The following is a 14,842-nucleotide window of genomic DNA, read 5'->3' on the forward strand; positions in this document are numbered from 1 at the left end:
GCGTAACATTTGATAAGACGCCTCCAAACTGAAGTCTGAGACTCCGAATAAACTCATTCACGTATTACAGGCAAAGGAGTAGGGTTTTTTTGTTTGTTTGTTTTTTTACTGTAATTCTCACTAAATACGCTGCGCAAATCTATACTTGATACAAAAAATATGAACTTGACCGAGCAATGCGTCATGTGACCTCAGTCCCGCATCTCATCTACCGACAAAAGTTCACCAGACACGTGACTATTTCAAACGACCCTCATACCTTGCAATAGGTCAGTAGCGTCCAACGCAGTCATATTTAGGGTACAGTCGTATTACCATCCTTTCCACAAACGGAGCCGTGGGAACAATACAACACCCCTGACATTTGTAATTTTTGAGTCAACAAATGTCGAGAGCATGGGATGCTCGCGAAGGCAGAAGCTTTCTTTCGCTTCATAATCTTCTTTGGAAAGGAAGGGACTGCTTAGCAGGCTATTCAAGAAATTATTCTCGCGCCATGTGCGTATTCAAGGCAAGTGTTCTTTTCGTGACGTCTTTTTACTCATCATTGGATTGCATGTTATTTATTGTTTGCTGTAGTAAACTGATTGTTTCCTGATCATGACTCGCACCAAACATGAGAACTCTCGGCAGCTTCATTTCTCAAAACATATTACTGTGAGGGCAAACATCCGTTCAATTTTGCTTGCTTGTACTCGATTGTAGGGCTCGTCGTTGACTACGAAAGCGGCACCAAATGAGAATAAAAGTATTTGCGAAGAAAGACAACTTAATACTGAGCTGCATAGGTACAAAAAAAAATTTAAAATAATTGAGAGCGCAAAACAAAACGCGCCGTTTTTCCTTCACTGGAATGGGGGGACGGGGTGGGTGGTCTTAACTTTTTGTTTGAATTAATTCCAGGTTGTCTAAGGTTGTATGTATTTTCGATGTTTCCAAAAAAGGTTGGATAGGGCTTGGTATTGAGATTAAAATCGATCAAAGCTGGATATGAAAAGCTAAGAACTATATGAGGTGAAAATACTACGTCTCTCCTGTGTTGGCCCGGAGGCGAACAAGTATATGTGACCGTGGGAAGTGGGGTGGGGGAAGCGAAATCAATTTCTCTGTCTCGTGATTTTTATTTGCCTTGTTGTTGTTTTAATTTTTTTCTTTGAACAAATATTCTAAGAAGAGGACATTTAGGACGCCATTAGAGAGACATTTCTCCTTCGAGTGGTGAAACTGATTGAAACAACTTCTAATGAAAGGAGCATTTTGCCGCCGAGTGACCGATTGGCAATATATTGAAAATTGAGTTCACCCTGAAGACTCAAGTGCACTTGAACCGTCACTTAGATCCTTACAAAAACAGGGAGATCACACTGGGTACTTCAAGTGCACTTCAGTGCGACTTATCGGCGGCATCCTAGCGGAGAGGTTGAAAAGAATAAGCTGCTTTTGCCGCAAAGCAAAAGGTTGGTATGCTGTCGGCGAAAGCGTATTTGGCTTTAATGCGTGTGAAAGGGCCCGGAATGATACTCGAAAAAAGTGAAGAGCTACAGCTTGAATCTCCCTCATCTTACCATCAACATTGGGCTTGAACCTTCTCAATTCAGTGATTTCTCTGAGAAGAGACGAAAATTAACAATTATTTTTATTTATTTCATCATATTCGAGTGTGCTTCCCACCCTATTTGTCGACCCTGATGCAATCCTTTTACTCCGTGATCGACTTCCTCATCCGGTTTCTGTATCGTTTGATTCATATTCATACTGAGGAATCGCTAAGAGTTGATCTCAATCGATTTCTACGAGAAACTATCAAAATTCCCAACTCTGATTATTTCAGTTTACATTGCGCACAAATCCATAGTTTCCAACTCTACTAATACTAATTTGACCCCCATCCTTTTTATTCTCTCGGTGGACATCTGTATCTGGTTTTAATCCTCTTAAATTTATACCTGAGAATCAGCTAGAGTCAAACTTTTTAACGAGCTTGAATGCATTCAAAACAACAGATGAAACTCGTGGCCAGTCGCAAAGATGATGGCTGATCGAGCTGTTATTAAGTCTCTTATGTTTGCCGGTGATTGAGCTATACATAATAATTCAAAGTATCTGGAATTAGTTGGAACTTTCCCCGTAACACTGCAAGGCCGCAAAATAACAAAATAGCGGGCGAAAACACAAAGGAATTGATGGATGATATAAGTTCCTCGCCAATTAAAAATGTCTTAAAAGGGGTCTTTAGAAAAAATATCCTTCAGCTAATTACTTTTCTCTTCACTTCATTGGTCTCACGTTTTTAGTTTATGTTTTAAATAAATCCTAGAAACAGCGCGAAATAACATTCTTTGTTTTACGTCTCGCTAAAGAGTCTGATGGATATGCAGGTGTCACAACAGCATTAAAAACATTCTACGCCAAAGGAAAAATATTGAAGTCCTTATTTTAAATCACAAAGCTTACGTTTTCCTCCTTGTTAAATTAGGTTAGAAGCACTACATTTGGTTCCTTACTAGCAGGTAGATGTGTGAATATCGCGGGTTGTCTCCATGGTGACTGGTACCTGTCGTCACCTGTTGTTGTGGTTGCTAATGGAGCTGCCATCAATCAAATAGCAAACCAGAATAGATACACACTACAAACCGCTGAACCAATTGGTGGACACGCATCTCTATGTAGAAGCATAATTACAAAAATGTCGTCTATGTTGTTCCGCAATTACCAAACGTTTAAGCACTAGTATAATGGGAAAATCGAGGCTGGATTTGCTGTATTGTTTTGCCCTGTTTTATTTGATACCGCTATTTAAAGGTAAGATTTTAACCTAACTATACAGTAGGTTTGTGGCTTCAAGGTATGCTTAGTGTCTGTTGTACTTGCACAAATAGAAATAGAGATCTCCAGTGCTATAGAACTGCGCGGCACGATCGAGATTTTTGTTGTGAAAACAATGTAAATGAATTTAATTTTAAGTGACGCTGCTGCTGAAATCCAAACGATGATATGTTAAAATTCTTTCATCACAGCAAGACAAGGGAGTGAAGATTTGTCCGATGTTTCGCTTTCATTGAAAAGATCTTTTAGAAAACGAAGATTAGCAACCAATAATATCACCGGCTCTACAACTTGATAAACAAGAATGGAAGCTTTCTTTAATATTAGTTAGTTTAATAGAATATGCAGAATTAAAGCACAAAAAACACTCTCTAGTTCAAAAATTGTAATGAACCTGCATTAGCATATTTTATTTAGCTGCCAAAAAATGAATTTCCATCCACAGTTTCGCAACTAAGTTGTACCTTTCTACGTACGAAACCTGAGCCAAGGTCTTTGCTTTTCTGTTTCGACTTCCGTCCCAGTAATGATTTTCTGTGTTATGTGCAGAATCTCAAGGCTTCAATATTTACTATCCGACTGATATGCGTCCATCTTCACCCATTTTAAGCTGGTGTTAATTGTGTCCGAGGCAGTCTTCTATTTCGTATTCATTTTTTATCTTCTAATAACGCCCGCGAAACGAAAATTAGCGCCAACTTGTTTGTTTTTAATCCTGACATGAAGTTCAAAAGACCGCGTAGGCTATGCAAATCTTTTTCTTTATTTCATGGTTGTGTTTGATTTTATTTGTTTTTCATTTCAACGTCTTGTATTTACTATATTTAAGTCTTTTAAAGGTTTGACAACTTTAGTTGCGCATGCTAAATTGTTTAAATTTTTCGTCATGTTCAAATTTAGTGTCTTACCTTATTTATGGAGCATCCTCTTTCCGACGACATTGACGTCAAATAAAAATAATTTGCATCACGGTAGAACCGTGCACAGTGTCTAATAAGTCGTCATTTTATCTCAGTTTATATGGCCTCGTTATAATCGCGTCGATTAATTACGAAAATCGGCATGAGATAATTTTCCCCACTGGCGAGACAGTGTATGCGTCGCGGAGAAGAAACGAATGAAGAAGGAAATAGAAACAAACCGCGACTGGTTTTAGGACGAAAGTATAGACAGAGAGATCTCCATGATTTATTTATTGTCTGTTATCAGGTACAAAATGCAAATTATGCCATTCAACCTCAGTGTTCGCGCCGCTGATAGCTTTCTTAACTCTCGGTCTTCAGCAATTCCCAGAATGAGTAGGCCATTACCTAAAGAGCTGGTCGAAAAAATTGGTTTTTGTGAAATTTCTTAATATTTTAGTGTCATTACAATCGAAAATACCTTAGTAGTAGAAATCCCTTCGACAGATGATCGATGATAACAACAGCAACAGCAACAAGCTCTTTCAGAAGTGACCACTTTGAAAGGTGGTGTTTTATTAGCTTCCTACCTTGAAACTGTTTCTCGTACTGGAAAAAAAGCGAACTCATATAGATGCTACAATTGTAGCTAGCTATTCTCGTCGGATTGAAACGTGAAACATTACTGACATAGCCACATTACATGGAGGTACTTCACACACACACAGATACGGTAGAATTCGAAAAGTTCATTTTCTTTGCGGCACGATAGTCACAATGCAAGAACCTCAATTCCCGTGTGGCGGAAAATATGGATTTAAACTGAGTCCGGGCCAAATCGGTAACGGCTAGCGTTGCGTGACTTGCTGCTCTCAATTTCTCTCTTAGTAAGCAATGATATGATATTAGGGCCCTTCAGATCAAATCAGTCACGTCCCCAATTGTTTACCAGCAGATGCAGAGATCCTAGAAACACGATTGGTTTGACAAGCAGTTAAACGACGCAAGTTAGGAATGAAAAGTTGTACCGTCGTACTCAATCTCGTACTCGTAGTCAAATCAGAAGCCCCTATTAAGTATATTAAATGTGTGCGCTGTAATTTTTTTTCCTTTCAGAAGACGAACGTTCAAGCTTCCTACCTATTAAACTGTTAGTTGATCACGAGTCAACCAGACCCAGTCCCACCAAGATACCAAACAACATTTTCAAGGCTTCTCAGGAGCTTGAGGAAGACCTATCATCTACAAATAGTTCCGGGGACATATATTTGCCTTCATTTATCAATGAAGAAAAATACTTGCAATCAACTTTAAGAGCAGCAATTGGAGCATTTACTGACTCACATGCATTAGCCTTCTCTGAACTATTTGAAGTGGGCAACAAATGCTTCCGTATGTTCGGCATAGCAAGGAAAAGGTCAGCTTGCAAAACTTTCACACCACATTCTTGCTCTGAATGTGTTGGTGTACTCAATACACCAGATAAATACTCTTTTCCTTCAAAGTCTAATCCAGCAAGTCTGTTTATGTCTTTAAATGTCGACTTGTGGGAAAAGTTTGCAGACTTTTTTATTCTGATAGTTTACTTAGAAATTTTATTACTCATCACTTTAAGATGGAAAAAACTCTCCACAACGAAACGAAAAGTCAAGATCTTTGGTAAAAATTCAACGAAGCCCGTTTTCCCCAGCTTATCAAATTTCAGCAAGACTTGTGGAACTTTAATTGTTTTATCATCGTTCTCTAGTACAGGAAATTGTTCATCGATTACTTCAATCGTGGTGGCTTCTCCAAACTATACCACATTTCACACTCGTTGGACATCTGAAGCCATTGTTAATGGTTCAACGCTGATGCCTTCTTCGCCATCATTTGACAGTAGTTTTACAAGTTTCACACAATCGAGCAGTTTTTCGACAGGTGTAAACAATGTATCAACTGAAACTATAACGCCACTTAACAAGTCATCGTTTACTCCTGGAGGCTCAATCACTACATATTCAACATCATTGAATTCAGACTCTTCTCGTTTCACTGTAATAATTTTGACATCGGCCACAGTAGACAGCCCGATCAACAAAACTCCAACACCAAGTTCTCTTGCAGTGCAAACTCTGTCAATGACAACTCTTACTTCTTCTTCTATAACACTGGATAGTTCCACTAGTAAAACACATCCAAGTATATCGCGATTTGAAACCATTGTGTCTTACTTTTCTGTTTCAAACGAATCAGTAACTTTGACACCAACCATGATGCAAAGCTCCAAATACCAAACTTCACCTGTTGTGTTTATCGAAGCGTCATCTACTTTGCACAGAACATCGAACGCTGGAGTAGCACTAAGCCAATCGACGTCTGTGACACTACACTCAAATGAGGGTCCTTTTCCTTCGGAAACTGTTGTTACATCATCGATGTTCAATTCTACACAAGGCTTGTTGTCTGCCAGTGAATTTGTCAATTCTCTGACAAGTTTGATGTTGAAATCAACAACTGTTTCTTCAAGTGAATCTCAAAGCATTGATCTAGCTGTGAATTCATCGCTAAGGTTGACAGTGCCAGAGACATTTTCCTCCTTGACTTCATCGACACTGTTATCATCAATGCCGCCAACGCAAAATTCTTTCTCAATATCCACTGCATCATCCCCTTTGGAGTCGTCGCTATCCTTTCAACCATCTTCGATTAGAACAACTTCATTAAACCTTATGATGTCATCAGAGTTATCAAACTCATTCCCATCAATACCGCCATCTTCAACAGCATCAATGTCATCATCATTAAAATCACGACAACCATCATTGCCGTCAACATCGTCATCATCATCATCATTGTCACTGCTTTCGTCATTATTACCATTGTCTTTACCATCTCCGTCACCATCAACATCATCATCTCCCTCATCATTGCCATCACCATCATCATCAGCACCATCAGAAGCATCATCACAATCCTCATTAATATCACAGCCATCATCATCACAATCGCTCTTACTATCATCGTCACCGTCACCAGTGCCATCTTCATCCTTATCATTGCCATCCAGACCATCGCCATCATTATTTCAATTGCCAACACTGTCATCACTGGCAACAAGACTGAATTCACGGCCATCGCCATCACTGTCACCGCCATTACCGTCACAATCATCATCCTTACCATCAACGTCACCAACATCATCATCAACTCCAACAACAACATCAGCAGCAGCGGCAACGCCATTTGAATCACCATCAAACACCTCATTAACATCGGAGCAATCATCATCGCAATCGCCTTTGCTATCATCGTCACCACCATCAATATCATCATTACCACAATCCTCGTCATCAACATCATTATTTCAATGGCCACCATCTTCACCACTGCCAACAACACAGCATTTATCATCGTCAAGATTGTCACCTGCAAGCTTAACAGCCGTCACTTCATCAGAGTTGCTAGCGATATCATCGGTGCTCTCAACATTTTCTACAATTTCAAGGAACGTTTCCTCACAGCATCAAACTCCCCAAGTTTCTTTGCTTGACAATTCAAGTACAGTTAACTTAACGTCGCAAACAACTCATCAGGCTATCGCCTCTATCACGTTTAGCGAAATCTCCCAACAAACTGTAATGAGTTCTGCATCGTCATCAGTGACACATTACCAGCCCAGTGCTTCAGACGCAACAAGAATTATCAAACTAAATTTTTCATTGTTAAATGAAGACTTCCACAGCGACTTGTCAAATGAGAGTTCAGCCCGGTTTATGAACTTGTCTCAAAGAGTAAATTCTACGGTAAATATTTCATATCATTTTACTTTAGGATTACGTTAGGTCGGAACAGAACACATATCATACCCCAAGTATTATTCAACCACTCCTCTTATTTATCCATCCATACGAGAAACTGAGTATAAGTCTCATTAAAGAGTGTTCAAGAAAGATGCATAGTAGAATCTATAGTTGCTTAAATTATTTCCATTTCATGGTTGAGTATATTATTGATATTTGATATTAAAATCCTAGCAGTATGCAGGAGTGTTTGTCTCATGAACCTAGTTTAATGCCCTTAGCTCCCACGAGTCTCCTGTAGCTCAGTGGTAAAACATCCGAACGAGTAATCGGAAGGAGCACTCAGATTTCCTTTCTCTAAGTATGCCTGTGTCACTCACTGAATAATGCATCATTCTCATATATCATATGATTGCTACGAAAAGGCGTAGTAAATCTTTAATAGTAATTTTATTTAATACTTTATTTTATCTATTTATTTATTCATTCATTCATTCGTTTATTTATTTATTTATTTATTTACGTAAACAAACAAGCTTAAACAAACTAAAAGATGGAATGACGCTTTGGTTGCGTGATGGCGTCGTTCTTTTAACTTTATATTTTCTTTCTATTGTACCTTAGCTTTGGAAATTGTTTAATTCAGCAGTGGAAGGCCTGGAGGAAATTAAAATTCTTCAATTCAGGTTTGTATCAAATGAAAGTAACTTATGCTAGTCTTCTGAAAGATATCAAATGTAGGTATTCAGGATTAAACGAAACGTTTCGTTTCTAATGTTGCTAGGTGGACATTTATTCAGAAACATGACTGATTTTCACTTTTGCCTTTCTGTTTAGCAACGGAAGCGTGAAGGTTGACTTAGAATTGCTGGTCAGCAACTCCTCCAACGCCACCGCACAAGATTTCAAACAAACGCTGATTAGAAGCAACGGTACTAACAACGACGAGGGATTTATTTTTGGCAAAATTATCGCCAGAGGTGAGTATCTTTTGGCAAGCTGAGAGAGAAAGGACAAATGACAGAATGGCCCAAAAAACGTCGACTAACATTTACACCTCGCTTGTAAAGACAAACGTTCCTGGATTCATGAAACCAGTGGGGCTGTAACTATTTGACGCTACTTTCACAATATAGCTGAACTGTTTGTTGTTCTCATTTCACATGTTCAGATCCGAACAACGTGTCTTATGCACTTAACTTTAATTTGCCGATTCCTTTACTAGGGTATCTTGAGAACACGTACTTTTAAGCTCGCTTTGGTTGTAATTTGACTGTTTACAATAGTGTTACTCAGCATTTTGATAAGGGGGTTAGTTTCTAAAGAAACTGTGGGATGCGTCGGTGAGGGAGTGGAATCGAATGTTTGGTCTTATCAACAGAGTTGTTGAGTTAATTGAAGCTGACGCTTCGAGCATTACTTAGCTCTTCGTCTGAGCGAATTGATTGTGACGGGTTTTCTGGATCAGTCATTTTCCCTGAAAAAATGGCGGTTACGTCTTATTTCCGCTGATTTAGTTTGATTGTTTATATTTTAGAGACATGTACTCTCGGATTCTGTTTGAATTCAGGCAGTTGTAACGACGGTGATGATGGGGCGACTTGCAGGTTAGTGAAAAATGTCTGTTTTTCTGGAGTGACTGCTTTCTTTCCTCCTTGTGATTGGTTGGTTGAGGGGACTTACATTATATAGGGAATTGTCTGAGTGGCCCTGCGAACAACAAATCTGAATGTCGAACAAAAAACAAGCGTTGACGCGATAAAAAGTGCACATTACGCGTACTATATTCGTCATTTACGTTCAGAAAGTCTTTTCTCTTAACATAGCGCAAGCAAAGGCCATACGTATTCCACTTTCATGGATTTGGATTTTTATTTTCTAAAAGGACTGTCGGTAATCATCAATGAATACATTACGAATAATTTATCAAATCGAATGTAAAATAGAGAACACGGAGGCCGCCATATATATATATTCGATATATTTTCTCACTGAAAAATTCTCAAATTAACCACCATCTTTCTCTCTTGCAACATCAGAGTCGAAACATGACTCGGCAGCATTTATTACAATGCTTTTACTAAAACAGTAAAAGCATTGAACCCCTGACACTGCTTTTGTCAGGGGTTCAAGATATCCTTGAGTGTGTGAAAGGTGGACTTTTAAACTATGTTTGTTAATAAAAACAAGAAATGCTTTTTTTTTCTTCTCATCATCAAGGTGTTCCACTGGATTTGTGGGATCAAGATGTGCTCAAAAAGCAGGTCAGTTTTATACATCAGTCAATTCCAAGATCTATAGAGTGCTCATCTACTCCCGCCGGACCCTTGAGCATAACCAGTTTTTGAAAACAAACTGGGAAATGCCCCACGGCCGGGACAAACGAGCTGGTTAAAAGTCCCCCGGCTTAGTTAAAAAGACGTTGATTCCTTCGCTTCTGTGCTTACCTTTGTATAAAAGCTTTTTCACAACAAACTAAGTCTCGGAGTGACCGTTTGTTTGGTGGATCTACCATCGCGTTTATGTCCCCTTTGTCGTTTCAGATGAACTTATCATTGAAAAGATTTCAAAGCTACAGTATTGCTAGGTGAAAACGAAGGAGTCGTCAATGCCCCTGTGAGACTAATGTCCGACCCCGGGACGGACAATGTTGAAAATGCAGGGCTAATGCCCCGGGGCCTAGACACTGTTGGAATTGACTACTGATACATTAGCATGATAAAATTATCAAAGCGATATACACTTTTGATTTCTGCATTCGAAAGAAAAATCATAACTGAAACGTACAGAATGCAATGAGCCGCCATTTTTCAATAGAAGACGACCGTTGCCAACCAAGAAAGTGAACAAAACTGAAATCGTATGCAAAACCGCAGCGTGTAATCTCTAATTGGTATGTTTTTTCTATTTTAGTAATTGCAGTAAACGGAAACTATACTCAGTGGTCAGATTTCAGCAAGTGCAGCAAAACATGTGGAGGGGGACAAAGAAGCCGAAGCCGCACTTGTACCGACCCCTCACCACAAAATGGCGGAAAAGACTGCAAGGAACTGGGGAGAGATGTAGAGTACGTCGATTGCAATGTCGATGTCCGCTGTCCAAGTAGGGATTTACATGAATTAATTATGCAGTGTGGTTAATTTTGCTCTTGTGTAGAAATAATTATCTCTTAACCTGATGTTGATAACTTAATGTTCAGCAAAAGCTGTCTTGCATACTACTGACATCTGGACAAAGCAAGTTTTCTTTTCATTGCGAGGAATGCATGGGTGAATAGGACTGTTGATGGACAAGGGTGGAGGTCCTATGCTCTTTTGTGGGTGAGAAGGACTGATGATCATGATGGTGACGATATCGACGACGATGTGGATAATGATGATGATGATGATGATGATGATGATGATGATGATGATGATGATAGGGAGTCTGAAAATCAGAAACCTTATCATTTGCTAGGTTTATCTCCTCCTTCCCATTTATTAGCCCATCTCCTATCTGTCTTTCTTTTCCTTTCTTTTCTCGTGGATTAAGGCTTAAAATTAAACGTTTCTCTCTTCATCACTGATGTTTATTTGTTTATTTTTAACAGCACAGTTAGAATAGTTTAAATCAAATTGAGAGGAATCCTACGACGTTATCAAAATTGGAATTCAAAATGGCTCGTAAACATGCATACTGGATTAAGTTAATCCAGGTCGGCTTCAAAGATCGTGTCACTTTTTTCAAACGTCTCAGCGCCACTGCCTGATGTATAATGAATGACTTGTGTTTTTTTAGTTTCAACTGAGATCTGGATCGCCATTGGGGTATCCTGTGGTGTTTTCCTACTCATTCTCATCTTGATCGTTCTCTGCTTTTTGAGAAGACGAAGAAAACAAGCCGATCAAAGAAATGGGTAAATATAATTGAATTATTCTCAAAAAATATCATACAGCCGAGACAAATTTCGGAGAGGTTTGAGATGGAGAGACTAATTAAAATACATGCATAAAAATTGAGTTAATGCGATAGGGAAGCGATAGGTTACAGGGCTTAAAACCGAACTGCTTTGTAAAATCTCTCCAACGGTAGTCGAACAGACCTTCTAGGTATTGGCTGAAATGTTTTTGTACATTAGGTATATTCATCATATATTGTCCTGCTTCCAAGCTAAGAGGAGAGACGTGTATCCGCGCATAAGCAATTGCAATTGAATATAGAGGCTTGATCGGTGCTGAGCTTTGTAGTCACCCAAGTTTACGTTGCATTTTTGTTCCCCTCCGCTCAGAATGTCAAGCTCCAAAAACGCGTACAGCAATGGCCACAATACCATGATACCGCTAGAAGTGATATACGAGGACAAAACAGTGCCCAAGACCTCCCTTAAAGGGCAATCAAATCCTGAATTTATTGGAGATAATGACGATGATGACAACGACATATACAAGGCACAGCTGCTGTTGTTTTTGAAGCAGTCCCATCTGATACGGCCTAATATCTACCCCGATGAGCAAGACAACAAGTCCGAATTATCGTATAATTCAAGGAAGATGTCTGCCATATCTACGGCCAGCGACAAAAATCAAGAAGACAAAAATGGACCAACAGAGACGGCTCAAATTCCTGAAGATAAGCCGGAGGCAAGTTGTTTATATTGTATGTAATGTACTATTCAGGCAAGATATTTTGTATAATATAAGGTTGTAATTTAACGACAGTCAAAACTCGACATGACTGCACGAGCAGCAGATACGGTCAAGCAAAATGATAAAATACTGTCATAGTTGTCTCAAATAATCGTCCTCTCATTTTATTGCCTCCTCAGCGTCTTCTTCCCTCACCAAAATTATAGAAATCCCTAACTCCTTTTATATATAGGATAGTCTGTGTCACCAACACTACTGCATTCGCTATCGTAGGATGTCATTTATGTAGTCAGTTGCATTGTTTTTGGAGTTTCAGTTGGTTGTATTACGATATACTAATGCTATATTCCTAAGTTCACTCATTTTCGACATTCTGCAAGCACCTGCGGGCCATTAGTCCATTATCTAAGTCTACATTTTAAGGAAACGTAGAAATAATCGCACCTTCATATAATCACCCCGTTTTGGTCTCGAAAGAAAGAATATTCACCTAGGGCGATTGGTCATTCGAGAAAAAGCATTAGCATGAACTATTGTTAATTATCAAATAATCAAACTGTGCAGTTTGAGTGCTCACCAGAGTGCACGAGACATGTGCAACAGAACTGGAAGTTAAGGACGAGGTTATCTAATGCAAAGCAACAAAACATTCGAAAAAGCTTTCAAATACAAAACAATAATGGCAGTTTTTTTCGCAACAGAGTCTTATTGTCCAAATTTACGAGCTGCTGTTGGCTTTCCGAAAATCCTAGCTGGCCTTATTTTTTACTTTGTATGACATATTTGCCCCTCCGTAAAGTAATTATAGAAAACTCTCGGACTAACAAACATTCGTTAATTAAAATGTGCTTTTTCTGCAGGGCATAACAATACAAGGAGAAAAAGTACTTCCTACAACTGAATTGTGGTAAGTACGATAAATGTACGAAGCATACGTGGGATACTTATCGATGGTAGTAAAGTACGCAAAAATAAACTGGGAATGGCCGGTGAACAGGCTTTCAAAGTGGAGCATATGGCGAAGAGAACGGAGAGCGAATGAGAACGAAGCGAGCCGAGCGAGTCGAGCGCGGTCAGCTAGTTCGATTTTTCTCTTCGCCCTATACCTCATTTGGGAGCCTGAATCGGATGATTCTGATTATTGAATCTGATGACTCAAGGTCTAGGTCAAGGTCTAGGTTATCTTTCGCGAATGTTAGGTAGTTTATAAGTATCTTCGTCTAGTTGGTGGATTATTTTGGTATTTTAACAATAGCTCTCGAAATAGACATGCTTGGCAATTCTTGCTGACCTTGGCTTGGACCACCGTGTAAATTCTAGTCTTTCCAAGATTTTCATTGGATACCTGCTATTTTAATGTGTGGCCTTGTAGTTTTATCTGGGTTTTCTTAGTTGAGTAGTAAACAAGATTCTGTAAGTTCCCGCAGTCAGTTAACCCAAACATGTTTAGAAATTAGAGTATTTTAAATTGCGAACAGTCGAGCTTGTTGTTAGTGTTAGTTTTCAGTCCTCAGAGTTAGATGAAGGTTTTCAGTTCTCTGTTGTAACAAGCAGTTTATCGAGTCAAGTAAAGAGAAACCTGAAAATGTGATCAGAGTCTTCTTAGAGTCTTGGTACCTCCTGCTTAAAGCCAAGGGAGTGATCAACACTTTGTATCAGGAGGGACCTGCTTTGTATCGTAAACGAGCCTAATGGGTTGCAAATGCTGACCAAAAGGATCGCCGTCTCTGAGGACTGGAACAACAGAAAAGAGTGATGTTATTTAAAATTTCTCTTAGATTTAATTTACTGCCTTCAAACTTTGACCCATCAGTAGAACAAATTACGACAGAATAATTTACATTTGTTAACAACAATTATTAGAGTAAGTTAGAGTCTGCACTGAGAGCAGCTTGAATAAATATTAAAATCATTTTATTTCTATTTTTCAGATTCCCTCACTGTGGTCAAGCTGCCACAATAAAGTATTTTAATTTAAGTTTGTAATAATATTAAAACCACTTTGGAACGGTGGAATTGCAATTCGCTGAATCTGCGTGTATACTACGTACCGTATTTCTATCGGTGATATTGCTTTAATTAAGAAATAGTCATGATCGCAGATAGCGACTTTAAACGTATTTAATAGTTAAATTTTTACAGTTTAAGTGACTTTAAAAATTATTTGTATTGTATATAAAACAAGGATACTTTTGTAACATTACTTCGTAACAATTTCGCTGTTAACTCTCACGTGATAGAGTGCTTGGCGCTCTTTCTTTAGCACGCGGGCTGAGATACCTGCATGTCCCGGTGATAGCTAACAAGCTCGGTAAAACTGAGTAAAAATAACCAAATGTATAAGCCAACTGGGAGTCTATAAAGTCTGCCATCGATTTCATTTTTGTCCCTCTAAGTGAAGCAAGCGACCTACCTAAGAGCGATGCTATTGAGTCTGATAGCAAGTATGACTGTCACAGTGGGGGCAACCTGTAAGAACTGGTAATTTTTTTGCTTGTTTTAAATCAGGGGAACCCAACGCTCATTTCAGTGGAACGAACGAACTGGAAACACAATTTCTCGTTGGATGCTCCTGTTAAATTCGATAACCGCTCGAAAGTTCCATTGTTTGATAATACTGCACGTGCGTAGTTTACTGTTACAGTAGTTAAATATCAGTTTTGCCCCTTCAAAACGTTTCAGTAATAAATGCAGTAATTCTGTCTCA

At 38.9% G+C, this 14,842-nt stretch overlaps 1 protein-coding gene across 1 annotated transcript; it reads left to right on the top strand.

The window, feature by feature from the left end:
• The first annotated feature begins 2,609 nt into the window (after positions 1–2,609).
• On the top strand, positions 2,610–14,842 carry LOC146455340 (uncharacterized). The gene is made up of 11 exons (XM_085094460.1): positions 2,610–2,802; positions 4,845–7,513; positions 8,135–8,196; positions 8,348–8,490; positions 9,048–9,117; positions 9,731–9,774; positions 10,424–10,612; positions 11,288–11,405; positions 11,778–12,129; positions 12,996–13,042; positions 14,067–14,842. Coding segments are annotated over exons 1-11 (3,762 nt in total). The 5' UTR covers positions 2,610–2,735; the 3' UTR covers positions 14,068–14,842.

Source organism: Pavona decussata, unplaced genomic scaffold, assembly GCF_977016875.1.
Source record: "Pavona decussata unplaced genomic scaffold, jaPavDecu1.1 SCAFFOLD_280, whole genome shotgun sequence".
Classification (NCBI taxonomy): Eukaryota; Metazoa; Cnidaria; class Anthozoa; order Scleractinia; family Agariciidae; genus Pavona; species Pavona decussata.